Source organism: Anomaloglossus baeobatrachus, chromosome 6 (genome assembly GCF_048569485.1).
Source record: "Anomaloglossus baeobatrachus isolate aAnoBae1 chromosome 6, aAnoBae1.hap1, whole genome shotgun sequence".
NCBI lineage: Eukaryota > Metazoa > Chordata > Amphibia > Anura > Aromobatidae > Anomaloglossus > Anomaloglossus baeobatrachus.
In genome coordinates, this window is record NC_134358.1 from 469,189,752 (window position 1) to 469,216,213 (window position 26,462).

The following is a 26,462-nucleotide window of genomic DNA, read 5'->3' on the forward strand; positions in this document are numbered from 1 at the left end:
ACTGATGCGGGGAGAGGTACTGCCCTTTTTTATCCTGTAGGTTTCCGGTCCTTGAAGGGTGGATCCCATCTCGTGGTGCGGTCATGGGTTCAGAAAAAAACGCTTTACCGGTATATAATTTTGCATTTCGTTGGCAATCTAATAGTTGCACTCCATGGGCATAAAGGCCTTGGAAAAGAAGCTGTAGGTTATCACTTTGGCCGGTAGAAGATTTGTGTGACGACTGCACTGGCGCCAGAGGAAGAAGCATCCATTTCCTAGAAAAACTTTGATCTGGGGTCTATGTAGCATTGGAGCCAATGCTGTAGAGGTAATCCTGCTGTAGAGTCATCTCCTGGTACATAAGATAAGGAGAAGCGAGGTCCATGGCCTGAGCAAACTTGTCATGTTTGGGGGGTGTGGACCCACTGCACCACAGAACTGGGCTCACTTTGGCGGAGCAACTATCTTGTCTTCATTAGAGCCTCCAATGGTGAGGTTAAGCTGAAGCTAGAAGATAGCCGCCATGTACCACTCCATGAGAACTCTCTGCACTGTAGTAGCTAACCTCATATGCTGAGGCACTTCTGGGTTAGGGCATGTTAGCCCTGTAAGAGGAGCAAGGCGCACATACAGTATGTGCACACCTGAAGTGCGCTCCCAGGAGACCTGTGCATCGTACGCCAGCCCCGGGAGCAGGAGGTAAATGGGGACAGGAGTCACCACTGAGCAGCCGGGAAGGTGAGTGCATCGAGGTCCATATGAAAGCTAGACAGCATGGGGGTGCCATTGCATCTTTCGCACCAGTGTCGCCGCATCCTACATGACACTGCTCCTTTTGCCTGAAGACAACACATGGGTGGTAAATTAAGCAGGAGGAGGCAGCTGGAGAGAGGGGCTTCACATCTTCAGCTTAATTTTAATATACATTCAAATGCTGATTTCCCAGTAACAGAGGTAGGGATCGAAGTGTGTGTACGGTAGTCTGGGGGGTGATCTCCTGCTGACAGATTCCCTTTTAACTTCAGATAGCTTGCTGCTATGTTTAACATTAGGTTGTAATGGTTAAATGGTTAGCATCCAGTGATTGAATATAATCTAATTAAAAAGTCACAATGCAGGGGTCAGGCATCCTCTGTGTAAATAAATATCCAAAGAATTCCCCCCTCTAAGTGGTTATGGGAGTTCACTGCTTCATCTAAACAGAGGGGAATATGTAGTGAAACATCTGCTTTGGGGATATTCATGATGTTTAGTAATGACCACATGCTTCTGCTCTTCTTGTGTCCTTATAGTGGTTCATCGGGAATTTTCCTGGACAAACAAATATTCCATGTTGTATATTGATAATCCTGTAAGTCTTATTTATTCTTCTTATTCTATTTAAGGGCATAACCCAGTTTAACAAATGTCAGTACTTTAAGGGAGCTCACGTTTAGCAGCATGACTTTTTTTTTTAATTTTATTTTATTTTCGGGAAATGTGGGGGGGGGCGGGGAGCAGTGATTCTGGGTGGATCTCACTGAACTAACTATAGACACTATGGGCACTTTCCAACCCCAATAGTTTAAATGGCATATGGCTTGATGATGTACAGTATAAATTCTGTGTAAAAAGTGTGCAGAATTTTAATGGCGTGCAGCACTCTGGTTTGCAGATGTCAGTATTGCTGCTGGTGATCCTGTCCTATCAATTTCAATAGGGGATCCCAACTTTTTATAAATCTACAAATTGCTTCTTCGAAGAGAACTAAAACTCTAGCGCCATCTAATGGAAGTAGCAATCCTAAAAGTAAATATTGACCCTTTAACAAACCTTGCCACATGACGCTGGGTTGCACTCTTTGCAGAAACATGTTTCGGGGTGTCTGCCTCAGGGCAAAGTAAGAGATCTGAATTGGCTGTATAAGAGGCAAACGTGTCTCCTTGTGGAGCGGGACATGCCAATGTAAGGAGTATTATACACGTGTGGTCAAAATTGTTGGTACCCCTCGTTTAATGAAAGAAAAAACCACAATGGTTACAGAAATAACTTAAATCTGACAAGTAATGGTAAAAAAAAAAATGAAAATGAACAAATGAGTCACATTGGTTTTCAAACGTGCTTCCACAGAACTTTTTAAAAAATAAAACTTGTGAAATAGGCCTGGACAGGAATGATAACTTAATATTTTGTTGCACAACGTTTTGAGGCAATCCCTGCAATCAAATGATTCCTGTAACTGTCAGTGAGACTTCTGCACCTCTTGACAGGTATTTTGGCCACTCCTCAAGAGCAAACTGCTCCAGTTATCTGGTGTTTGAAGGTTGCCTTTTCCAGATGACATATTTCAGCTCTTTCCAAAGATGCTCAATAGGATTTAGGTCAGGGCTCATAGAAGGCAACTTCAGAATAATCCAATGTTTTCCTCTTAGCCATTCTTGGGTGTTTGTAGCTGTGTGTTTTGATCATTATTCTGTTAAAAGACCCATGACCTGCGACTGATACCAAGCTTACTGACACTGGGCAGTACATTTCTCTCTAGAATCTCTTGATGGTCTTGAGATTTCATTGCACCCCGCAGATTTAAGACTCCCTGTGCCAGAAGCAGCAAAGCAGCCTCAGAACAAAACAGCCTCCTCCATGTTTCACCATAGGGACAGTGTTCCTTTCTTGATATGCTTAATTTTTCCGTCTGTGAACATATAGTTGATGTGCCTTGCCAAAAAGTTCAAAATTATTATTTATTTATTTATTTATTTTTTTTTGTCTCATCTGTCCATAGGACACTCTCCTAGGAGCTTTCTGGCTTGTCAACATGTAGTTTGGCAAATTCCAGTCTGGCGTTGTTGTCATTGTTGTCTCCCCAACAATGATGTCCTCCTTAAGTAATTTCCCATGAAGTCCACTTTGGCTCAAACAACGACAGATGCTGCGATCTGACACTCTCTTGTTCCTTGAGCTTGAAGTGCACCTTTAATCTCTTTGGAGGTTTTTCTGGGCTCTTTTGTTACCATTCGTATTATCCGTCTTTGATTTATCAATTTTCCTCCTGCGGCCACATCCAGGGGTGTTGGCTACAGTCCCATGGATCTTAAATTTCCGAATAATATGTGCAACTGTCACAGCAACATCAGGCTGCTTGGAGATGGTCTTATAACCTTTACCTTTTAACATGCTTGTCTATCATTTTTCTTTCTAATCTCCTGAGACAACTTTCCTTTGCTTCCTCTGGTCCATGAGTGTGGTACACACAATGTCACCAAACAGCACAATGAGTATCTGTAGCCCTATATACAGGTCCACTGACGGATTACAAGATTGTAGACACCTGTGATGCTAATTAGTGGACACAGCTTGATTTAACATGGCCCTTTTGTCACACTATTTTCCGGGGTACCATCAGTTGTGTCCAGGCCTGTTTCATGTGTCAATTGTTTAAAAAATTATGTGGAAGCATGGTTGAAAAGCAATGTCTGACTTTCATTTGTTCATTTTCAAAGAAATATATATATATATATATATATATTATAATATATATATATATATTATAATTTTTCTCTTTTATTACGTCAGATTTAAGTTTTCACTGACTATTGTGGGTTTTTCTTTCATAAAACGAGGGATAACAATTTTGACCACGTGTGTAGGTCATGCAATTATGCTGTATACATTTCGATCAGGGTTTCCCAACTTTATAAAGTGATGTGATCAATTTTTGTGAAATGCCATTGAGAAGGGGGTCCGACGACCACCCTTCCCTCATATAAAGTGATAAGTGGGCAACACTTGGCTAGAGGTGACTATGTGAAATAGTTTTCCCTAATACAACCTGTAAACTAAAAAAAGTTTGAGGCTCCAAATGATTCTAGGAGGGACAACCTTTTTTTTTTTTTTTTTTTTTTTTTTAACCCATTTACAGCAACTCTGCAGAAAACTATAGTATTCATGTGCATGGTAAAGCCTACTCTCCTCCTCTCTTTTAGGTTGGAACAGGTTTCAGCTTCACAAAAGATAACCGGGGGTACGCGGTTAATCAGGATGATGTCGGCAGAGATCTGTACAGGTACCAAAGACAGGAACAAGCTGTGGATATTGGGAGCGCAATAGGGTCTTACCGATGTATAAGGAAAACCGCTCACCTGGATTAGTTGTGTCTCACAACCAATATAAAAATAACCGCTGCAGCTGATCCCACGTGCCAAAGGGAGAAACAAAACAAAAACAGGATAATTGGGGTGTACTCAGAGCTGCTGTACAAAGTATCACTCCAAGTAATAAAGCAATGTGGGTGGCTTATTCTACGCGTTTTGAAGAGATCCCCTCTTCTTTCTCAGGAATTGGTGGATTTTCCTGAGGAAAAGGGGATATCTCTTCAAGACACGTAGAATAAACCACCCACATTGCTTTATTCTTTGTATAGCAACGCGGAGTACATCACTATTATCCTGTTTTTTGTTCAGGTACCAAAGTCAGTTCTGTGAATGGATTAAATTCTATTAAGAGGCTTAAAGTGGGTCTGGAAAGAGAACCTGCTGTCATTATTTTTATTTATTTTTAGTGGGTTTTCCACGATCTGTAGAAAACTACCTAAATGAAGGCAATAGCCATTATTAAAGGGAACCTGTCACCAGTTTTGGGACCTATAAGCTGCAACCACCACCAATGTGCTCTTATGTACAGCATTCTAACATGCTGTATATAACAGCCCAGGCCGATGTGTAGAACGTAAAAATGACTTTATAATACTAGCCTATAACGGTCGCTGCGGTGGAGTAGGGTTATATGTGAGTCTCTGGTGCCGGCGCTTCCTCTTTCGGCTATCTTTCTCGTCTTTCTGAAGCCAGCGTGCATGACGTGTCCTTCGTCATCCACACTAGCCGGCATGGAGTTCCTGCGCTGGACTGGCGAATGTGTATGACGGACGTAGGACGCCCATCCGACCAGTCTGCACCATACCAACTGTTTAGTTAAGTATTATAAAATAATTTTTACGTTCTACACAGCGGCCTGCGCTCTTATATCCAGCATTCTAACATGCTGTATAAGAGCCCAGTGGTGGTGGCTGCAGCTTATGGGCCCCAAATCTGCTGACAGGTTCCCTTTTTAAGAACCTGGTGCTCCTCGCAGTCCATTCGCCTTCTTGCAGCAATTTTAATTGTAAGGCAAATTCAGACCCAGAGCCATTACTTCCTCATTTTCCATTCCCGGTGTTTCCAAATGGTTCAGTGAAACTTTCCATTAATCTCTAATGTTCTCATTTTTGAGTACGAACTCTAGTTTTACAGGAGTCAATTGGGTGTAGATTGGAAGTTGCACTGAACAATTTGGTGCCTAAAACTCCTGTTTGGTTTGAACAGACATTTTATGCTGATGCTCTCCCAAAAGTCACCTGTTGTAGTTCACAAAAACCAATGTCTGAGTGCAGCCTGGCACTGATTCTAGCTGGAGTACTTTGCTTGAACCACCGTAAGTGTTGCACAGCTTCTAGCTTCCCAGTTGCAGAAGAACGTTCACAGAGCAGATTACATGGGATAACAAGCTCTTTACTTCTCAAACATGAGGTAAAAAATATGCAGTCATACAGCACTGCATAAGAGAAAAAACAAAACCAGTAAAAACAGAAGCCTTTTTACAATAGTGAGTAAGGAAACTTTGCACAACATCGCCATTTACTGTTAAATCAGCATAAAGTCCTCCTTCACACAAACAAGGAAGTCCTCATCTGTTGCATATACCAACAGTAAGCACCAGTTTTCAGACTACCTCCTCATTCTACTGGGACCATTTGTGTCATTATAATTTAGTTGAACTATGGGATTATCATAATGTCCTCAATCTCTCATATTTTTTTTTTTTTTATAATTTTATTTATTTATTTTTCTTTCTGCTTTCCTGTTTAGTGCACTCACTCAGTTTTTCCAGATCTTCCCAGAATACCAGAAAAACGAGTTTTATGCCACAGGAGAAGTGAGTATTTCAAGAAAAGATGGCACATAGTAAGTAAACTGTCCAGATCTATTAGGACAATATGCGAACTCTTCTTCCCAGTAGGTGGCGGTGTAACAGAAATTAAAGTGGTTGTCCACTATTAAGGAGACACCCCCCCCCCCCCAATCCCATAATTAATAGGGAGTGAGTGGCCTACCGCAGCTCTTACTTACTGTTGATTACTTTTATACATCTGAAGGTGGGGAGAGAAGCCCGCCGTAGTTGGGCACGGGGCTCGCGTGTTGTAGCAACCTCACTGAGCCCCAGAAAGCAAGTGCTGGAAGTGTGTTGTGTGGCGTTTTTGGTTTGTTTTTGTTTTTTCCCCTGAAAAAAGTAGCTTTTTGAGATGTACCTTGACAAATTAATAGAATTTATTATTTATCTATCTATCTATCTATCCTTAAGCCTGATCAGAGACCTTGCCGGGAAGGATCCCCCTCCACAGCACTGCTAATAAATGGGTCCTGGGCAAAGGATTGTACCACTGCTAAATCTGTAAAGAGACCACCCATTTAATGATTTGACCTCCTGAAGCTTGTAAAATCTGACTACTAAAGTTTTGCTCCTGGATTACAGATTGCATTGGTCTTTATGGAACAGGATCTGGCCTCCAGTAACCCTGCAGCGTTGCAGTGTTTGGTTTGTGCACTGTGGGGCAGTATGCTCCCATATACTTGCTGTCATAAAATGTTGCTGGACAGATTGCGCACACTGTAGAATAATGTTCCACTAATGTGAACTCTGGTAGTAACAGATGTTGCCTTGGTTTTTTAGGCCCATATAAATGCATGGTGCCTCATGCTGACTATTTCTCATGTTCTCTGCTTTGAATAACCTCTTCCCTATCCGGTTATATGGAAGTGATGAGGTTTCCTTATTTCGTACCTCCCTCATGAACTGGGTCAGTGCTTCTGGCATCTCTGCATTAAATTCACACACAGTAATTTCATTAGGAATTTTCCCTGCATTTAACCACTTTCTGTACATTGTAATAGTCTGGTCTGCAGACTCCTGGTTATGGAGATAAGTCAATGCCTTATGGTTGTATATGATCCATCAAGATTTCCCAGCATTGTACTGTGATACATTTTGTTGTCAGATACAATATGATACGTTTTCTGCTGAGCTTTGTATAATGTCCACATGATATCTCCAGTTCTCAAGTTTCTCTACATGTCCCATCCTCTTCATTCTTCGAGTTGTCTTGTTTCCACCTTGGAGATGATTGCCTTGCCAGACATGGTTGAAGCTTCTTGACAAAATTTGAACCAGTTGTTGCTTGTTGCAAAAAAGCATTAAAACTTGTAAAATTATTACCTCCTGGATACTCGGAGCTTTTTTTGCAGATATTGCCTCCTTCTTCTTTTTTTTTTTTTCTCCCTTTCCTAGACCCAATTCTCTAGTTTGTGGGCCTTTTAAGGATTGGTGACATCCTCTTAATAGGTTTTTCACGTGTGTGTGTGTGTGTACATCCCTTCTTCCCTGGCCAGAAGTTTCATTACAAGCACTCAATGCATTTCTGAGAGCCAGATGAAGGCTTTCAGACTTTTGAGTTGTGACCTCCAGCTCTATGAAACGCTGGAGCTTCCAGCAAGTCACGAATCGCCAAGACCAACCAGGGCGGCTGTGATAGGTGAAGGGGTATAAGTAGGGGTCATAGGACTTAGATTTAAGGCACCACTCCAATAAAAAAAAAAGGCTGGAGTGGTGCTTTAAACCCTCCACTAGACCTAGCTCCAGAATTAGTTATTCCCCAAAAAATATGAATTAAAGGTATATTACCACCTTTACTACCACGCCTGACCTCAAATGGCCAAGTGCTGTTCTCTGTTGTGTTTAGGTCTTTGGAACCAGGATACCCGCGCTGGTACTTACCAGGCTAAGTAATGTCTGCCATCCTATGAGGGCAGGCACAAGGAGATCAGCATGGCCGTGTTTCTTTAGGTCTCATAGAAATGAATGGAGTCACATGGCACCGTATTTACTATGGCTCCATTCCTCCTCACTGTTCAGGCAGGAGTAATGAAGGGCTGGGGACCCCTATTTATGTAATCGGTGAGATTCCCGCATCATACATGTAGTTCCGTGAATATTGCCTTAAGATGGTCTCTTGGCAAAGAATGAAATATGCCTATTGATATTACTAGTTAAAATGAAGGTCTCCGGTAAGGACCTTTTTAAATTCAAAGTTGCTGGGAGAAATAGACATGTTACCCTGCAGTTTATGACTGTGGTACTGTGTAAAGGCATTTAATATTCCTGGCATTCTTGTGTTTCTGTACCCTGAGGCCTGTCTTGGTAGTTTATTGCATTGGAAAGGAAGCTTTAACTGCGCGGCGGGTGGAGATCTTTATTGTTTAGTGGCAGCAAACCATTAAAAGAAGAATAACGACTTGGTACCATGGGCAAGCCAGTGTTATTTAAGTTTAATTTCAATGTCCCTTCACATTTACGTGCAATGTTTATGGCCTGACAGTAAGTGTGTGAATAGGGCTATACACATGACTGGACGTGGAGGAAGGTGACCAGCACTGGCACCTTATGCTTCACGGTCTCTGACAGTAATACAACTTTATTCCTATTATAGTCAGTTTGTTTATCAAGCTATCAACGTGTCACTTTTTGTATATTTTTGCTCTGTTTTAATGTAATGGCAATAGTGTTAATTTTAACTAAATCTTAAGGAATGATTGCAGAAAGACTCAATCCTCCATACCTGTATGTTCCATGTCTGTGAAATCACTGCATGACTACTCCTATTTTTTATGTTCAGGAGTCTTGGAAAGCTGTGAGACTATCCCTGTGATGGTGGGATTACATTACCCAATTTGGCAGTGGTAATTATTTATCGCTCCATGATTATTTTACTCCCGGTTTACACAGGCAGACCACACTGCACTCTGCAATAGATCTGTATGCATAGGCCGCCATTGTTCTCAACAGTGCATTGTCCACTGTAAACAGGACTGCTGACTACCATCTTCTGTGAAAACCAATTTTTTTTTTTTTTTTTTTTTTTTTTTTTTATCTGAGCATATTGCTCCTTTGGGTGATCTGCAGCCTTTTTCGAGAGTGCAAGGTTATTCACAATAAAGTTGTGGCATAAATGCACCTTTTTTTTAGATGTACTGAATTGCTGTGGATACTCCCGCTCAGTAGCCCCTGTTGTAGTTCTTACTCCTATTAAATTTCTGGGATTCATTCTATGTCTCCGATGAGAATTAAAGAAATACACAGGCGTGAGACTTCCAGAGCTCTCAATGATTTTTTTGTAATTTTATTTTTGAATTTTTTTTTTTTTTTTTTTTTTTTTTTTTTTTACAAATATAACAATAATCACAGGTAAAAAAATGAACATTACAAATCACAGATATACAGTCATACATCATCACAGTGCCATCTCGGATCTGAGGGCCAGAATTTTGATTCTATTCTACTATATGAGTGGGCGGGCTCTCTTACTGAAAATCCAAAAGTATCCTGCAAGCAGGTATTCCCCCCTCGGATGCCAATCCATCTCTATTGGTGTATCCCAAAACCTCCCCATACCTTCCATCATGTCTGAAGATTATCCACATGGGTATCCCAAGCACTCCACGTCAAATGAAACGTATCCACGGTATCATGAAGTTGTGGTGTCAATTGCTCCATAACTCTGACATCCTGAACTCTAGCATATAAATCTGAGACTGAGGGAGGGGCCACCCTCTTCCAAAATAGGGCTATTAAGCTTTTAGCGGCCGTAAGGATATGTAGGGCAAGTTTTAACTCCCACCTGCCTAATGTTGATTGTAGAACATTTAGTAGTCACCAGATCTCTGCTAATCACTCTAGTACCTCTCGCATCAGGGACTCCACCTCAGTGCAGAAACCCCTGATCCCGGGGCACGTCCAGAAAATGTGATATAGGGAAGCTCTCCACCCCCCCCCCCCCACCTTCCCACACACCTCCACTAACTATCTGGGAAGGTATGATTGAATTTATGTAGAAGATCCGGGATATGATACCATGTCATAAGGACTTTGATCTGGTTCTCCTTTTATAGAGGGTATTCACAGAAGACCAAAATGCTCTAGCCCATACCACCGACCAAACTGATTCTGGTAAGTAATGACCTATCCAACCCTCCCATCTCTTCATACGAGTGTGGAACCGATCTCTCCAAGTTCCCATCATTCAATATGATGTAAATAGCAGAGACCAGGCCAACTAGTAGAACGCCGCTTAGAACAGAGGGTCTCAAACCCTGAGGGGCGAGCCTTTGCCTCTCCTCTCATAGTGTCTGATAAATAATGAGCTACTTGCTGATAAGAGAAATATAAGTGAAAGGGCAACCCGTGTTGGGAGCACAGGTCTGTAAATGATTTCAATTTTAGCGTGACTGGGTTCACTATAGCCCGAAAACAAAGACCAGCTTTTGTCCATTGTGCTATCGCCTCTGAGCTCATGCCCTCAGTGATGTGGGGGGTACATAGAAAGGGGGTCAAAAGAGCAGCGTGCGTCGCTAACTGAAACTTCAATCTACACTTCCAACAAATGTCCCTTGCGAGTGCCATGGGTCCCAAAAGATTTTTAGAGGGTATGTCGTACGGACGACCCCATATTAGAGAGCTCGGATGAAAGGGAGCCACCCAAAGCTTCTCGATCTCCGTCCATCTGTTGTAGGCTGGTAGAGTTGTCCACGAGGCTAAACAACGTAGCTGCGAGGCAAAATAAGAGGTTTGGCCATGACAAGCCCTCCCGTCCGAGCTGCACAAAGAACCGAATCAAGGATGCGGTGCCTCCCAGAGTGCCAAACTGCATGAGAGTTGACTGCATTTTCTTTAAGACCCCCATGGGCACCCGTACTGGGAGTGTTTAAAAAAGGTAGAGGAATTTAGGGAGGATAGACATTTTGATCAAGGCAATTTTGCCAAGGAAAAATCTGTAAGGAGGACCACTTCTTGAGTTGGTTTTCTACTTCATGTATCAAGGAAAATTTGCCTGTTACACTGTCTTATAACTAGGGGTAATCTTAACTCCCAAATATCTTAGAGTCCGCACGCCAGGTGAATTTGAAGTTTTGCTTGAGCTACTGTAAGTTTAGATTCTGGTATATTAATGGGCAACACCTCTGTTTTATCAGTTTGATTTATAGCCTGAGAGATCAGCATATTGGGACAGTACTTCATGTAAAGTTGGAAGTGAAACTATAGGGTTGGTCAAAGACAGTAAAACATCATCCGCAAACAGAGCCACCTTGAAGGACGTAGCTCTCACACACTCCCGTAATATCTGTGTTCAGTCGAATTTGGGTGGCTAATGGTTCAATGCTAAGTACATATAAAAGCGGGGATAACTGGCATCCCTGCTGTGTGCCATTTCGAATAGACAAGGAACCACAGTGAGCATGGTGGAAGATGTATTGCCGTAGAAGGGGATGAGTACAATCCCCTCACCGCTGAGATAAAAGGCCCCAACAAGCCAAAATGAATCCAATACAGCAAACCTAAAGGACCAATCCAGCCTGTCGAATGCATTTTCTGTGTCTAATCCTAAAAGGAGGGACTCTCGCTTCTCCCTGTTCACCACCTCCACCAGATTCAGGATCCTGCGAGTGTTATCCCCTGCTTGCCGGTATCGGACAAAGCCCACCTGATCCTTATGTAACAAGTGGGGAAGCCAATTGTTCAAGCGTTCATGAAGCTAGTAATTTTGTGACTATTTTGAGGTCAGAATTTAAAAGGCTAATGGGGCAGGCCATCGGATCTCTATCTGCTTTAGGGATGGCCATTATAAATGAAGAAATCTGTTCGGTATGTCCTCCCCCCTCCATAAAGAGATTGAAGAGGCGAGTCATATGTGGAACCAGATACTCTACAAATGTTTTGTAATATAGATATGTAAACCCATCAGAGCCAAGCGATTTATGGTTCGGGAGATCTTTAATAATCTGATGGATCTCTTCTGGGCGTATTTTCTGTTTTAAGGTCCTCAGACTTCAGAAGACCATTTTGGGAGGTGGCACGAGTTCAAATACTCATTCAACGCCTCAGCTCTATCTGGTTGGGGCGTCAAAGATCCCAGTGTAATGGAGTACAGCGAGGCATAGTATGAATGAAAAAGCTGGGCAATTTTTTTTTTTTTTTCCCCAGTATCATAATGTGATGTTCCCGACTAATCTCTAATGGCACACTGGGTGGAAGCCACCGTTTGATCCCTAAGCTTTTTAGCTAGCATTGTATGTGCTTTATCGTATTCGTAAAATTTGTTGGGAATAACGAAGTAACTTCTCCACCTTCCCGACTCCAAATGCATTATAAAATGCTTAAATGTAGGCGTTCCTTGCACGATAGCAAATGGTAAAATATGAGTAAAGGCACTCCAAGCATCCACTCACCTAAGCCACATTCCCTGATCAAGTCTTTGTTCCAAAAATTAAATCCCACACTCTTAAGAACTTTTTGGCAGGATGGAAGACAAGAACTCCTTCTTACTTTAACAGGTATTGTCAAAACATAAGGAGGATACTATGTTAGTAAGGTGCTCGACTTGTATGGGTGCCAGTTTTAGGCTATGTGCCCACGCTGCGGATTTACCGCGGATTTGCCGCGGATTTCCCGAAAATCTGCAGCAGCGGCACTTCCAAGCCATTTCAATGGCATTTTGGAAATGCTGTGCCCATGCTGCGGATTTTTCCGCTGCGGATTTGCCGCGGATTTTGATCCGGAAAAATCTGCAGCATGTCAATTGTTTGTTGCAGATTTGGTGCGGATTTTGGGTATACAATGGGAAAAAAAAAAAAAAAAATCCGCGGCAAATCCGCACCCGTCGCGGATTTTCAGGCAGAAAAGTCCGCAGGTACATTCCACCGTGGACACATAGCCTTAAGGTTATAACAGCTGCTGCAAGGTCCACAAGCCCAGAGGCTGGAGCAGTATGTAGGAAAAAAGTTCTACATAAAAAAAAAATCTAAATGGTCCTATTTGTACTGGGAAATTGACTGTTCATATCTTAAGGCTTTTAAATATCACAAAGGAAATCTGTCATCAGATTGTCACCTAAATGGTTTAGTGCTTTGGAACATTTTGGCACTATAAAAAAAAAAAAATTATATTTCCTAATCTGAGAGCTGCATAATGTAGGACAAGAAACCCCCGATTCCAACAATGTATCACTTTGTTTACTGGTTGCAGTAGTTGTGACAGTTCTTGGGTGTAGCAGAGCTAAGAAAGCTAACCTTGCCCACAGCACTGAGTACACTGAGGGTGAACTGCTTACAAGTTGGGGGCATGGTCAGTCTAGCAGGCACATGAGCCCTAGTCAGGGCAGTGATAATGTCCTAGTGATAAAACCTTTGTTAGTAAACCATGCACACCCTGATGAGTTGCCAAATTCACAGGTTTAATGCCCATGTCCTGCTTTACCCTCAATTACATAGAAAAAAACCTGCTGAAAAAATCCCTTTTAAACGGTTCAGGCTTTCAAGGATGCCAAATCTTTAAAGGGCACCTGTCCCCAGATTTATCACTTATAAGCTCCAGCCACCACCAGTAGGCTTTTGTGTACAGTATTCTAGAATGCTGTATATAAGTGCCCAGGCCGTGCTGTAGAACATAAAAAAAAAACAAAAAAACCCCAGCTTTTATTATATATGCCTGTGGGGCAGTTTGGTCCAGTGGGCATCGCTGGTCTCAGACTCCTCCCCTCTTCATTCCATTGCCATCCTCCTTCCCAGGTCTATATGTACTCCAAGAGCTTAGTGACAGCTGTGGGCTGTTAACCCTTTATTACTCCAATTGCCACCGCACCAGAGCAATCGGGAAGAGCCAGGGTAAGTGCTGTCACTGTTGCATCTAATGGATGCGACAATCGTGGGCAGCTGCAAGCTGCTATTTTTAGGCTGGGAGAGGACAAAAAGCACAGGTCTCCCTAGCCTGAGAATACTAGCCCTCTACCATTGTACTTTATCATGGTTTGGTATCAAAATTTGGAGACACCGCATGTCGTGTATTTTTGCCCCCCCACCCTTCAGTTAGAGCTGCTGACCCTGGTTATCACTAAGGCACTGGTCAAAAACGCACAAAGAATTGACATGCTGCTGCTTTTTTCTGCACCCAAACCTGCAAGGAAGAAAGAAGCCACATGCGCGCAGCATTTCTGAATTCTCATAGACTTTACTGGGGAAGGAAATGCATGCAGTTTTTGGCAACAAACTGCACCTAAAGTGGCAAAAAAATGCAGTGTGTGCACAGGGCCTAATGCAGGGTTTACAAAGTGCCTTTTTTTTTTTTTTTTTTTTTTTAATAGTAATGTCTATATTCTCATTGCTTATTAATTGTTTGTTTTTGTTTTCTCCAGTCCTACGCTGGGAAGTATGTTCCTGCTATCGGCTATTATATACACACGCTCAACCCAACCGCTAAGGTTAAAATCAACTTCAAGGGGATTGCCATTGGAGACGGGCTCTGTGATCCTGAAGTGGTAGGGCATTTTAATTCAATTTTCTTTCCTTTTGATCTACAAAAAGAGGTGGAATTCCTTTCTTCCCTTGCGCACACAGTTTTGATAAACTATGCGCGTCCCCTTAAGACTTCTGATCTGAAACATTTGTTAATGCATTACTAAGTTGCTGTATCACATTTAGGCTGAAAAGGATTTAATGTTTCTTATTGCTTTAGCTGATTAGGATTAAACACAAACCACACGGCGCGGGCAATCGATTATTCTAATGACTGTTGTGCATGTTGAACAGATGTTGGGCGGCTACGCTGACTTCATGTTCCAGACTGGCATCGTGGATGAAAACCAGAAGGACTTTGTCCAGCAGCAGTGCGACCTGGCGATAAAATATATCCAGCAGCAGAAGTGGATTGATGCTTTTGACGTATGTATTGGCAGTGCACATAAAGATCCCTTAAAATTTACGTTGTTTTTTTGGTACAAGTTTAACAGCTTTGTCAGCAATTTCAAGGTTTAATATAGAGATTAGCTTTTTCCATGGAGCCTCATTTTGCGGTAAGCGTTCTAGATTTGAGCTTAGATTTCTTTATGCATTTAAATTGCTCGACTTCTAATGTCACATTAACTTGGGACAATCTAGTTGGAAGTAAATTGATTTTAGTGATTACAAGGTCAGATAAACCAACCTGAGCATGCAAACTCCTTACAGATGTTTCCTTAGTTGGATTTGACCCAAGCTCTGTCCATAACGTGCCGGGTCGTTACAAAATGCTATGCCTTACCTGTAGTAGATGTTGGTCTGCTCATGAGAGAAGCCCTTTAAGTATACACTAAACATGATTGGCAAAGGTCATTTAAGCAATAGATCTTGGAATAAAAATAATTTCCACAATTGGATAGGTACAAATTTTTTCACTCTGTAATGGCTGTGTCTGACTGTACAGGGACATGGTCTGGAAATTGGCACCGCTCCTGAGCAGGGGAAAAGGCAAGAGTATACAGACAGGACACCATGGGATCACAGATGACTTTCTGTGAGGTAAAACATTGCTACAGGCATGGCAATGTTTACCTCATTCAGCTGTGATCCCATGCTATGTCTGTACTCATTTTTTTATTTTTTTACACATCCAATTGTGGAAATGTATTCTTCCAAGATCTATTAATTTAAAATTAACTTTGTTCATGGGGAAACCCCTTTAAGGCCCCAATACTCATTAGTCATTCAATATCTGTGGGATTGGACAATTAATTTAATGGTGTTGTACACTACTTTTTTACACTAATGGCCTATCCTTATAGGTCATCAATATCAGATCTGCGGGGGTGCAACACAAAAAATCCCCAAAATGTTAGTACCATTTCAGAGTGCATAAAAAAATCTTCACGTCATCCCGCAAAACAAACCCCTCACATGACTGTTGCCCGAAAAGTATAGCTCGAGATATGTATTTTATATAACTTAAGTTTGAAAATTGCTAATTTTCTAAAATTTGTTAAAGATAAACGCAAATCATATCTACACCATTTACGAAGTATGTAAAGCATTGCAGAGTTGGCACGTAGTGACAGTGGTCAGATTTGAAAAATATTGTGTAGTCATTAACGTGCAAAGTGGCTGTCTTTAAGGGGTTAAATCAGGCGCCGCATGCCCTATAAAAACTCATCCACATGAGGAAAGACTTTCCTCTGCTGCCAGACAAAGCTCTTCACTAACCCAGGACCACTTTCCTCCGATCTCTGGCAGAAGTTAAGAATTTTTATTTTTTTTTTTATTAAATTTGTATGCAGGTAACACAGTTGAGTCAGTTAACTGTTTATTCTGTGCTTCCGAATAGTGTAGGTTTTCCTGCTATCCTATTTAAAGCCAAAGTCAAACTCCATGACTACAATGTATTAACAGTGGCTTTACAAAAAAAGTTTAAGGAAACCTACTAGTGACAATCTGCTCTACTACTGTAAGGAGGTGGACAGGCGGTCACACAAACCCCTCCCCTCCATCCTGAATACACTGTGTGTCTGTGTGTGTCTGTGTGTGTCTGTGTGTGTCTGTGTGTGTCTGTGTGTGTCTGTGTGTGTGTCTGTGTGTGTGTCTGTGTGTGTGTCTGTGTGTGTGTCTGTGTGTGTGTCTGTGTGTGTGTCTGTGTGTGTGTCTGTGTGTGTGTCTGTGTGTGTCTGTGTGTGTCTGTGTGTGTCTGTGTGTGTCTGTGTGTGTCTGTGTGTGTCTGTGTGTGTCTGTGTGTGTGTGTGTGTCTGTGTGTGTGTGTGTCTGTGTGTGTGTGTGTCTGTGTGTGTGTGTGTGTCTGTGTGTGTGTGTGTCTGTGTGTGTGTGTGTCTGTGTGTGTGTGTGTCTGTGTGTGTGTGTGTCTAAGGGAGAAAGTCCTGCAATGAAACCCTTTAGTGGCAACAGATTTAACAGGCAAGTTGGTGAAACCTGGTAGAAAGGTTTGTGGGAGTGAGTCCAGTGTTCCGTCATGGAGGAACTTGGGAAAGATAAAAATATTCCCAGCAAAGAACATGTGAAGAGCATAGCAACTCTAGGAGTGGCCCTCTAGGAAGATGGGGGTTCAGCGGATATGTTCTGCCTGTGTAATGTTTCGCCAAAGTAAGATGGTGTCGCCTCAAACCAGTATGCATGTGCCTCTGAGAGTATTTAAAGTGCACAACATGCTACCCTTTTTACTTAAGAATAAACTTTGGTACAGAGAACAAACTTGTCTGGCTTCCTCATTCTGGAGTTAAAAAGGTCTGATGCCATATGGAGCACGTCATGCCTGAATTTGAAGGTGTTCACAGTACTACCATACGGCCAGAATCAACAATTTTCTGTAGCGAGCTGGGATGTTAATGAAGCAGTACTCTCCCATGTCTACCCCCCCCCCCCCCCCACCAAGCCATGTTACACTACACTGACATCAGCATGCAATATATATTGTAGTGTGCACAGATGCACGAGAGTTAAATTGGTGCTCCAGTGTTGCTTCTTGTGGACACACTGATTTTACGATTTGTTTGGCCTCACCTAGTTCTGTAGCACCTACTCATGTCTGCTACATCTGTGCACTGTGATTTCATAAGGGTTTCTACTTTTACATATAACTGCAAGATAAACTGTGCTCTAGTTATACTTGGGGTAAGTTCACACAGTGCGTTTTTCGCGGCGGTTTTCGGGTGCGGTTTTGCCCAAAAAACTGCATGACTTTGCTTCCCCCAGCAAAGTCTGAGTTTTCATTTTTGCTGTCTGCACACAGCGTTTTTTTTTTTTTTTTCAGCTGCGTTTTTGTGGTGACCACAAACGCAGCATGTCAATTATTCCCGCGTTTTTCACTGCGTTTTTCATCCATTGAGTGCAATGGGATTTTGAAAGACGCAATGAGAAACGCAAATTGTTGTTATAGCTGTGTTTTGTTGCGTTTCTAAGACCAAAAACGCAGCTATAAACGCAGGAGGTGGGTAGTAAAGTGACATGTACAGGAAGAGGATTCCTTCTGTCAGTAAATACAGAAGCGTGAATCCTCCCGGTACCGCCACCGCCGCTTCCACCTCCCGTCCTGTGCATGTCGGCTCCCATGCGGCGCCATGTCTGGGCGGGAGGTGTAGGCAGCTGCGAAAACAAAAGTGACCAGTAGAAAAAAAAGTCATACTCACCTGTCTGCAGACTCCCGGTGCCATGCCCGCTCCCAGCTCCTCTCCCGGTACCGCCACTCCGGCTGTGTGCAGTCTCCCCGGGTACGTGCGATGGATGCAGGACCTGGCGATTGATCACCTGATGCAGTCACCTGACGCGTCAGCTGATCGTAAGTCTCGGGGTGACGCCGGCACCTGGCCGGCTTAACCTGTCAGCGGATGCCGTCAGGAGACTTCATCCCTGATTACCGGCAGCTTCTGCAACGATCGGACTGGATCAAACTCCACTCCAGGAGCTGTTGGTAATCAGCACATGTATTTTTTTTTTTTTTTTTTTGCACTGCATGCATCATCTGATTGTATAAACGGCTTTTATACAATCAGCTGATGTGTGATGTGATTCACATCCTAGAACTTGACACATAATCTGATCGCTTTGCCTTCCAGCAAACCGATCAGATGATATTGGATCCGGATTGAACTGCGCGGGACCCTTGACCCAGGATTACTGCGGAGGGGGGTGCTCTTTATTTCAATAAAGATAGTCACTAATTATGTTGTGTTTTAGTTCTAATAAAAATATTTTTGTGTTGTGGTTTTTTTGTTTTTTTTTTTTTAATCTTTACTAGAAATTCATGGTGGTCATGTCTAATATTGGCGTGACACCATGAATTTCGGGCTTAGGGCCAGCTGATAATATACAGCTATCCCTAACCCCATTATTACCCAGCGAGCCACCATCACCAGGGCAGCTGGAAGAGTTGGATACAGCGCCAGAAGATGGCGCTTCTATGAAAGCGCCATTTTCTGGGGTGACTGCGGACTGCAATTCGCAGCGGGGGTGCCCAGAAAGCATGGGCACCCTGCACTGTGAATTCCAATCCCCAGCTGCCTAGTTGTACCTGGCTGGACACAAAAATTAGGCGAAGCTCACTTTTTTTTTTTTTTTTTTTTTTTTTTTTTATTTCATGAAATAAAAAAAAAAAAAAAAGGGGGCTTCCCTATATTTTTGGTTCCCAGACGGGTACAAATAGGCGGTTGGGGGCAGCCCGTACCTGCCTGCTGTACCCAGCTAGCATACAAAAATATGGCGAAGCCCACATTTTTTTTGTTTGGGGGGGCAAAGAAATCCTGCATACAGTCCTGGAAGGAGGATGCTGAGCCTTGTAGTTCTGCAGCTGCTGTCTGCTCTGCAGCATCAACTAGTGGATGGAGTATGCTAAGCCTTGTAGGTCTGCTCCCCCTGACTCTCCCTCCAGCATACAGTCCTGGATGGAGCATGCTGAGCCTTATAGTTCTGCAGCTGTCTGCTCTCCTGCATACACTAGTGGAGAATGAAGAACATATGGAAGAAGGAAATGACATCAGTTTTGGTTTTTTTTCGACAATCTTTAATGGCAATGTTCACTGAAGAAAAAACGCAGAAAAACGAAGTGAGAAACGCAGCAAAACGCGGTAAAAATGCATGCGTTTTTTCATGCGTTTTTAAAGACTCTGCGTGTCTGTGCGTTTTTAGCGCTAAACTCAAACGCAGCGTAAAAAAAAAACGCAGTGTGTGAACCTAGCCAATTTTTGCAAGTTTTCCCACCTACAAAAAAGCTGTAAATTTTTATCGATTGCACACTTCAACTGTGACGCAATAAAAAAAAAATCTAACAGCACAGCATGATTAAAGAAAATAAATTATGCAATAAAATACAATATTTGATACAATAGGAACACAGACTTATTTGGTACAGAAACCTTTTTTTGCAATTAGAGTTGACGTTTCCTGTAGTTTTTTACCAGGTTTGTACACACTGCAGCAAGGATTTTGGCCCACTCCTCCCATACAGATCTTCTCCAGATCTTCCAGGATTCGTGGCTGTAACTGGGCAACATTGGGCTTCAGCTTCTTCCAAATATTTGCTATTTGGGTTTAGGTCTGGAGACTGGTTAGGCCTCTCCCAGGACCTTTTTTGAAACTCTTCTTACGGCACCACTCCTTAGTTGTCCTAGATGTGTTTTGAGTCATTGTGATGCTGGAAGACCCAGCCCCAACCTGTCTTCAGTGCTCCTATAGAGGGAAGGAGGTTGTTGGCCAAAATCTCGCAATACATGGCCCCATCCATCCTCCCATCAATACAGTGCAGTCTTCTTGTCCCCTCTGCAGAAAAGCACCGCCAAAGTATGAGGTTTTCACCCCATGCTTCTTGGGTTGTGACTATGTTCTTGGTGTTGTACGCCTCTTTTCTTCAAACATGTCAAGTGAAATTGATACCAAAAGTTCTATTTTGGTCTAATATGACCACCACCCATGCCTCCTTTTGGATCATCCAGATGATCATTAGTGAACTTCAACTGGCATGTACATGTTCTCGTATGCGCAAGAGGACCTTGCATGCCCTGCAGGATTCTAATACATGATGGCATAGCGTGTTACTAACTGTAATCTTTGAGACTGTTCCAGCTCTCTTCAGGTCCTTCCATGTAGTTTTGGGCTGATTTCTAACCTTTCTCAGAATCTATTACACTCCCTCTCCTCCGCAGCTGTGATCCGATCACCAAATCAGATCACAATTGCATGACACTTGGCTTATGCTTGCAGCAGAGCCTGAGCCAAGGGTAATTGGCACATCACATCCAATGCTCTCATATTGGATGCCATACACTAATGTGACTCCAGCCTTAGGCCTCTTTCACACATCCATTTTTTGCCATTTGGCACAATTTGGCAAATTGCGGATAAAATGGATCTGGCATGTGATGCCTCTGAATCTGGTTTTTTTTTTTTTTTTTTTTTTTCTCCCCTCATAGACTTGTATTAGCACTGAATTGCGCCACATGGCCTCATGTTCTATCCGGCGTGCGCCGGATCCGGCAACATTTTTTTCTGTGCGACCACTGCAAGCAATGTCCTTTTGCATCAGGCAAATGGCGAATTGTGGCGAAAACCAAAATACTGCTGTGTGAAAGATCTTAGATAAAGCTTGTAAAGTTTTAAATTCCAGCAGGATTGACCAACAATCTCATGTGTATGGTGGCTTTAAGAATAGTGTTGGAGAAAAGTAAGTTTGTTGAAATTTCAACAGCAGATCCTTTGTTCAGTATGAAGATGAAACCATTACCACCAGTGTCAGGCAGCTGCTCTTACAGAACACAGGAACACATGGTGGGGAGAGATTTGATGATCCTTTCATCATCTGACAAAGATGGTCATACACATTAGATGGCAGTCATCAGGGACCTAGGCCCTGATTCCCTATTAATGGCGTTGTGCACTTAATGAATTAGGATATCTTACTCCCGTACTGCCTTTTATTAAATGGTGTGCTGCAATTTAGTAACCTTTTTGGCTGAGTAGGATGGCATTTATGTGATGCGCCAAATTCATAAAGGCAGGGGTTATGGTTACCGCCACACTATAGCGCCGCAGCAGCGATCCCACCAGCGATGTGACCTGGTCAGGATCGCTGCTGCGTAGCTACATGGTCGCTGGTGAGCTGTCAACCAGGCAGATCTCACGAGCAACCAGTGACCAGCCCCCAGCCAGCAGCGACATGCAAGCGACGCTGCGCTTGCACGGAGCCGGCGTCTGGAAGCTGCGGACACTGGTAACTAAGGTGAACATCGGGTATGGTTACCCGATGTTTACCTTAGTTACCAGCGCACACCGCTTAGCGTGTGCAGGGAGCAGGAGCCGGCACTGGCAGCGTGAGAGCTGCGGAGGCTGGTAACTAAGGTAAATATCAGGTAACCACCTTGGTTACCTGATGTTTACCTTGGTTACAGCTTACCGCAGGCTGTCAGATGCCGCCTCCTGCTCCCTGCACATTCAGGATTGTTGCTCTCTCGCTGTTACACACAGCGATGTGTGCTTATCAGCGGGAGAGCAACAATAAAAAAACGAACCAGCACTGTGTGTAACGAGCAGCGATCTCACAGCAGGAGCCAGATCACTGCTCAGTGTCACACACAGCGAGATCGCTAATGAGGTCACTGCTGCGTCACAAAAAAAACGTGACTCAGCAGCGATCTCAGTAGCGATATCGCTGTGTGTGAAGTACCCCTATAACAGTCACTATGATTGGATTTGCTGGGGGCACTTCACCATGCTCTGTTGCACTCCAGTTCCACCCACTTTGGTGGTATTTGTTGGGACAGGCCTAAAGTTGCCAAAAGAATTCTGACATAAATGCCTTGATAAATTAGGCCCATAGCATTAAAGAAATAGTGCCAAATGCACTCTAAACCACACACATAGTCCTCCATGGGTAAAGCTACTCCTCAATGTGTATTTTTGCCATGTGGCTTGAGTTGGCACTGTAGTAGTGTCCACCGAGTGTACAGTGTAGGCCTCAAGTCTGTTAATAATCTGTCTTGTATTTTATAAAGTTAACATATTGCATAGCCTCGTAATAGAAATACATGGTGTAGTAATCCCTGCTGGCTTAAGTTTACAACATGGCGTTTATCCAATTTTTACTGAAATCTATCATTTTGAAATACAAGGCTGCTGAGGCTTATTTGTTTGTATGGCTATAATTAAGTGTATGGATTACTTTGCTGTTGTCATGGACGTGGTAGGTGTCTAGAGCCAGGGTGATGGGGAGGAGTAACTGGCTTATAAAAGAACAGAACATAGAGGAAGAGTAGGAGTTCCCCGGTTGTAGCGACAGTGTAGCCCAAGAATTGATTCTGACCCTTAGGGGCCCTTTGCACACTATGACATCGCAGGTGTGATGTCGGTGGGGTCAAATCGAAAGTGACGCACATCCGGCGTCTCTCTGGACATCGTAGTGTGTAAAGCATTTTTGATACGATTTAACTAGCACAAAAGCGTCGTAATCATATCGGTGTAGCGTCTGTCATTTACGTGAATTTGGAAAGACCGATGTTACGATGTAGTTCCTCGTTCCTGCGGCAGCACACATCGCTGTGTGAAGCCGCAGGAGCAAGGAACATCTACCTGCGTCCCGCGGCTCACGCCAGCTATGCGGAAGGAAGGAGGTGGGCGGGGTGTTTACGTCCTGCTCATTTCCGCCCCTCCGCTTCTATTGGCTGCCTGCCGTGTGACATCGCTATGACTCCGCACGACCCGCCCACTTAGGAAGGAGGCGGTTCGCCGGCCAGAGTGACGTCGCAGGGCAGGTGAGTGCATGTGAAGCTGCCGCAGCAATAATGTTCACTATGGCAGCTATCACAATGATATCGCAGCTGCGACGGGGGCAGGGACTATCGCGCTCGGCATCGCAGCATCGGCTTGCGATGTCTTAGTGTGCAAAGGGCCCCGAAGGCCCTGTGCGCACCACACCAGATCGTGTGGTGTTGTGTGTGTGTGTTGGTTTTTTTTTTTTTTTTTTTTTTTTCAGTTTGATCTGAAGGGCTGCTCCAGTGTTTCATGGAGCCGGAGGTCACTCTTCAATGTAAGTCTAAGAACCTCATTCTGGACTTGTTGTGGCTTTTAGACTTGTATTGAGAACTTGTGTAATAACTTCTGACTGACTGGGAGCCGGAAGTTGCAGTCACAAGATGGCACCGTGGGATCGGAGCGGCGCTGAAAAAAGGTGAAGATGTTGGAGATGGAGTATCCGCGTTGAGTTAAAAGCACCACTCTAGTGTTGAACCCCCCCCCCCCTCCACAAATCATGCCGCTGGGGTGCCTTAATTCCTGCAATGGGCCCAAAATCCAGGTATATATAATATACAGTATATTCCATAATGTAATATTGGGGTGGTGGGATGAAAAGAACTGTAAAACCTGGCCATTTATGACTTAATGACAAATCCTTTAAACCCCCATGCGCTCAGTTGGTTCCCCGCTCTAGGTACACTCAAAGGGAGGGCTAGCAGATGTTTGTCCCTGGACTATATATATATATATATATATATAATTATAGACTTGACTGGTCGCTTTTTTTACATTTTTTTTTTTTTTTTTTTTTTTGCAGGTGTTTGATTCATTACTGAATGGTGACCGGACTTCATATCCTTCTTTCTATCAAAATGTTACAGGTTGCAGAAATTACTTCAACTTTCTGCAATGTCAGGTAAGTGTTACCAATCCAGAAAAAGCCTGTGGAGAGTTCAATCTTCTGGCCTCTCCGGGAAGGATTGTTCTACAGTATCATTAATACATCTTGGTGCCCAGTCACAAACCATAACCTTTTTGTGCAACTTAAAGCGAAGGTAGAAGTCCCATTTCATAGGCATTGATCACTTCTTCCTGTACATGAGTTGCACGTTCTGCATTTGTTAGCACTGCCTTCCTCAGACTGCACACTTTGCCTGTATACAACATGGCTATTGATGGAGGAGCTTATGATTAGATTGACCAATTTGCCTCCTTTACAAAAAGTGATTATTGATGACCTTTCCATGGGGTCCAACACTTGGTACGGCCACCAATCGTTGTTTTCAGATCTAACAGCAGCTAGAAGCATGTAGTTGTGGAGCTGAACAGCGCAGATCCATCAACTATTAAGTTGCCGGTAAGTCCTGGTGAGCAACTGCCTGTATCCACACAGTACTGAGAGCAGCTGTTTGTGGGGGTGACAGCTCCCCACCAATCTGTTCGTGATTACTTATTTTTAAAGATGTCATCGATATCACTGTAGTATAACAACCTCTAACCTCCTTCCCAACATATGACCTACTTCATGTCAAATTTTGGGTCCTCGTCTTTGATGCAAGCTCAGGAACTGTTCTTCCATCGTTGCCATCAGACATTAGCAGTGTTATTCGGCCATCTTTAATTGTTTGGAGCTGATCTCTGCCTGTTGCTAGCCACTTAAATGCTGCTGTCTGTCTGACATCCAGGCTTCCATGCCTGATATGACTGATTCCTATATAGATGGATATCACCAGCCTGTGGCTGGCGCATATGTATTATATAATATAATGTATATGATATATTATATTTTTTTTATTATCTTTATATTATCTCTGAAATTGTATAGCCAGCTTACGTGGTGTTGTGGATTGAGATTCAGCGTGGATGGGGGTGGAAGCACACTCCGCAATCAGTTGAACAAATTATTAGATCCGCTAGGACCATAATGAAGGCGCATTGTGCGCTGAATGCGTTGTTACTGACCGCTATACATGTAACTGCTGGCTGACTTATGAGCAATTATATTAAGTTATAATTTACTGAAATGGAAGAACTTACTTTGTCTGAATAACCTGGAGCGACTAGCTGGATCTAATAATTTTTTTGTTCCCCATATATACAGACTGTCTCAGATGCCTGAATTCTGCCTAAATACCGTTGTTTTCCGGCACATTCAGACATTGGTGCACATCCGTTTGATCTTGGACTGCAATGCACGTGCTGGCCATGGGTCTTCAGGCCACCTCATACATTTCTATGAGCCCAACCTGTGCATCACAGCCTAACTGTGGTCAGTCCATGCATGGCTGTCTGAGATCAGACCGATTTGCACTCATATCTGATTGAGCCCTTGGGTAGATGTTGACCACTCTTCCTGATGCCATACATTAGTGTAAAGTAGAAAATAAGTTTAACTGATCTAAAAGACCTCTGCTTAAAGTTTGCATTGTAGGCCATGAAGGTGACAGGAGCTCATGTCAGTCTTTTTAATGACTACAACATTTTTAGATCGATCTGTCTTATTCACATCAGTAGGTGAAAGTTTTAAATGAAAACTATGGAATGAACTATACAATCCTTCTTGGTTTTGGGTGTTTTGTTTTTTTAACTTTCTTTGCCTCTTTCCTCTTTCAAATTAAATCTATAGGAGCCATTGGATCAGGAGTATTTTGGGCCGTTTTTGGCACTTTCAGAAGTGAGGCGGTCAATCCATGTCGGTAACCTGACCTTTAACGATGGATCTGAAGTTGAAAAACATTTGCTTTCTGATGTGATGAAGACCATAAAGCCATGGTTGGCGGTGCTAATGGATAATTATAGGGTAAGTGTCCTGCTGCTTCCAATCTCATTATTCGCAATCATCAGAGGGCTGCTGTAGCTTCAAGGTTAGTAGGTTTAACAGCCTTTAAAATAAGATGAAAGCAAAACCCTCCACTTCTCCCCATGAACCACAACAGAAAAAGGGTTCTGCAATATTGGAAGTTAACAGTGATTTATTGCATTATAGCATATGACTTCAAAATGAAGTGGTAAAATGCTGCTGGAATGGCTAGTATTGAGGCGTGTGGACATGGGGCCATCTCATTAAATGGCCTTTGAACTACATGTTAGCATTGTGCCTCCACAGCTGGGGACTCTGCTGGTTTTGTAGCACTTGGCTTGTGTGCACTTGTTCCAGTATGTTTGACAAGCAAAACAACAACTTTGTCCTTGGGGTCGGTCATCAATATTGGATCGCTGGGAGTCCAGAGCTGAGTGCTCCTACTGATCAACTGTTTGATATGGCCACATTGCTTTGTTGAACCCTATGACTTCTGAGCACACCAGATTCAAGTGGTTCATACTAGTACG

At 43.1% G+C, this 26,462-nt stretch overlaps 1 protein-coding gene across 2 annotated transcripts in view; it reads left to right on the forward strand.

Annotated features, from left to right (window-relative positions):
• CPVL (carboxypeptidase vitellogenic like) overlaps positions 1-26,462 on the forward strand; it is a 137,341-nt gene that overhangs the window by 63,657 nt on the left and 47,222 nt on the right. For both annotated transcript variants that reach the window (XM_075316680.1, XM_075316679.1), the window contains exons 5-11: positions 1,275-1,333; positions 3,945-4,024; positions 5,862-5,928; positions 14,291-14,413; positions 14,685-14,816; positions 23,950-24,048; positions 25,759-25,932. In XM_075316680.1, coding sequence (XP_075172795.1) covers positions 1,275-1,333; positions 3,945-4,024; positions 5,862-5,928; positions 14,291-14,413; positions 14,685-14,816; positions 23,950-24,048; positions 25,759-25,932 — 734 coding nt within the window. The remainder of the gene's footprint in view (positions 1-1,274; positions 1,334-3,944; positions 4,025-5,861; positions 5,929-14,290; positions 14,414-14,684; positions 14,817-23,949; positions 24,049-25,758; positions 25,933-26,462) is intronic.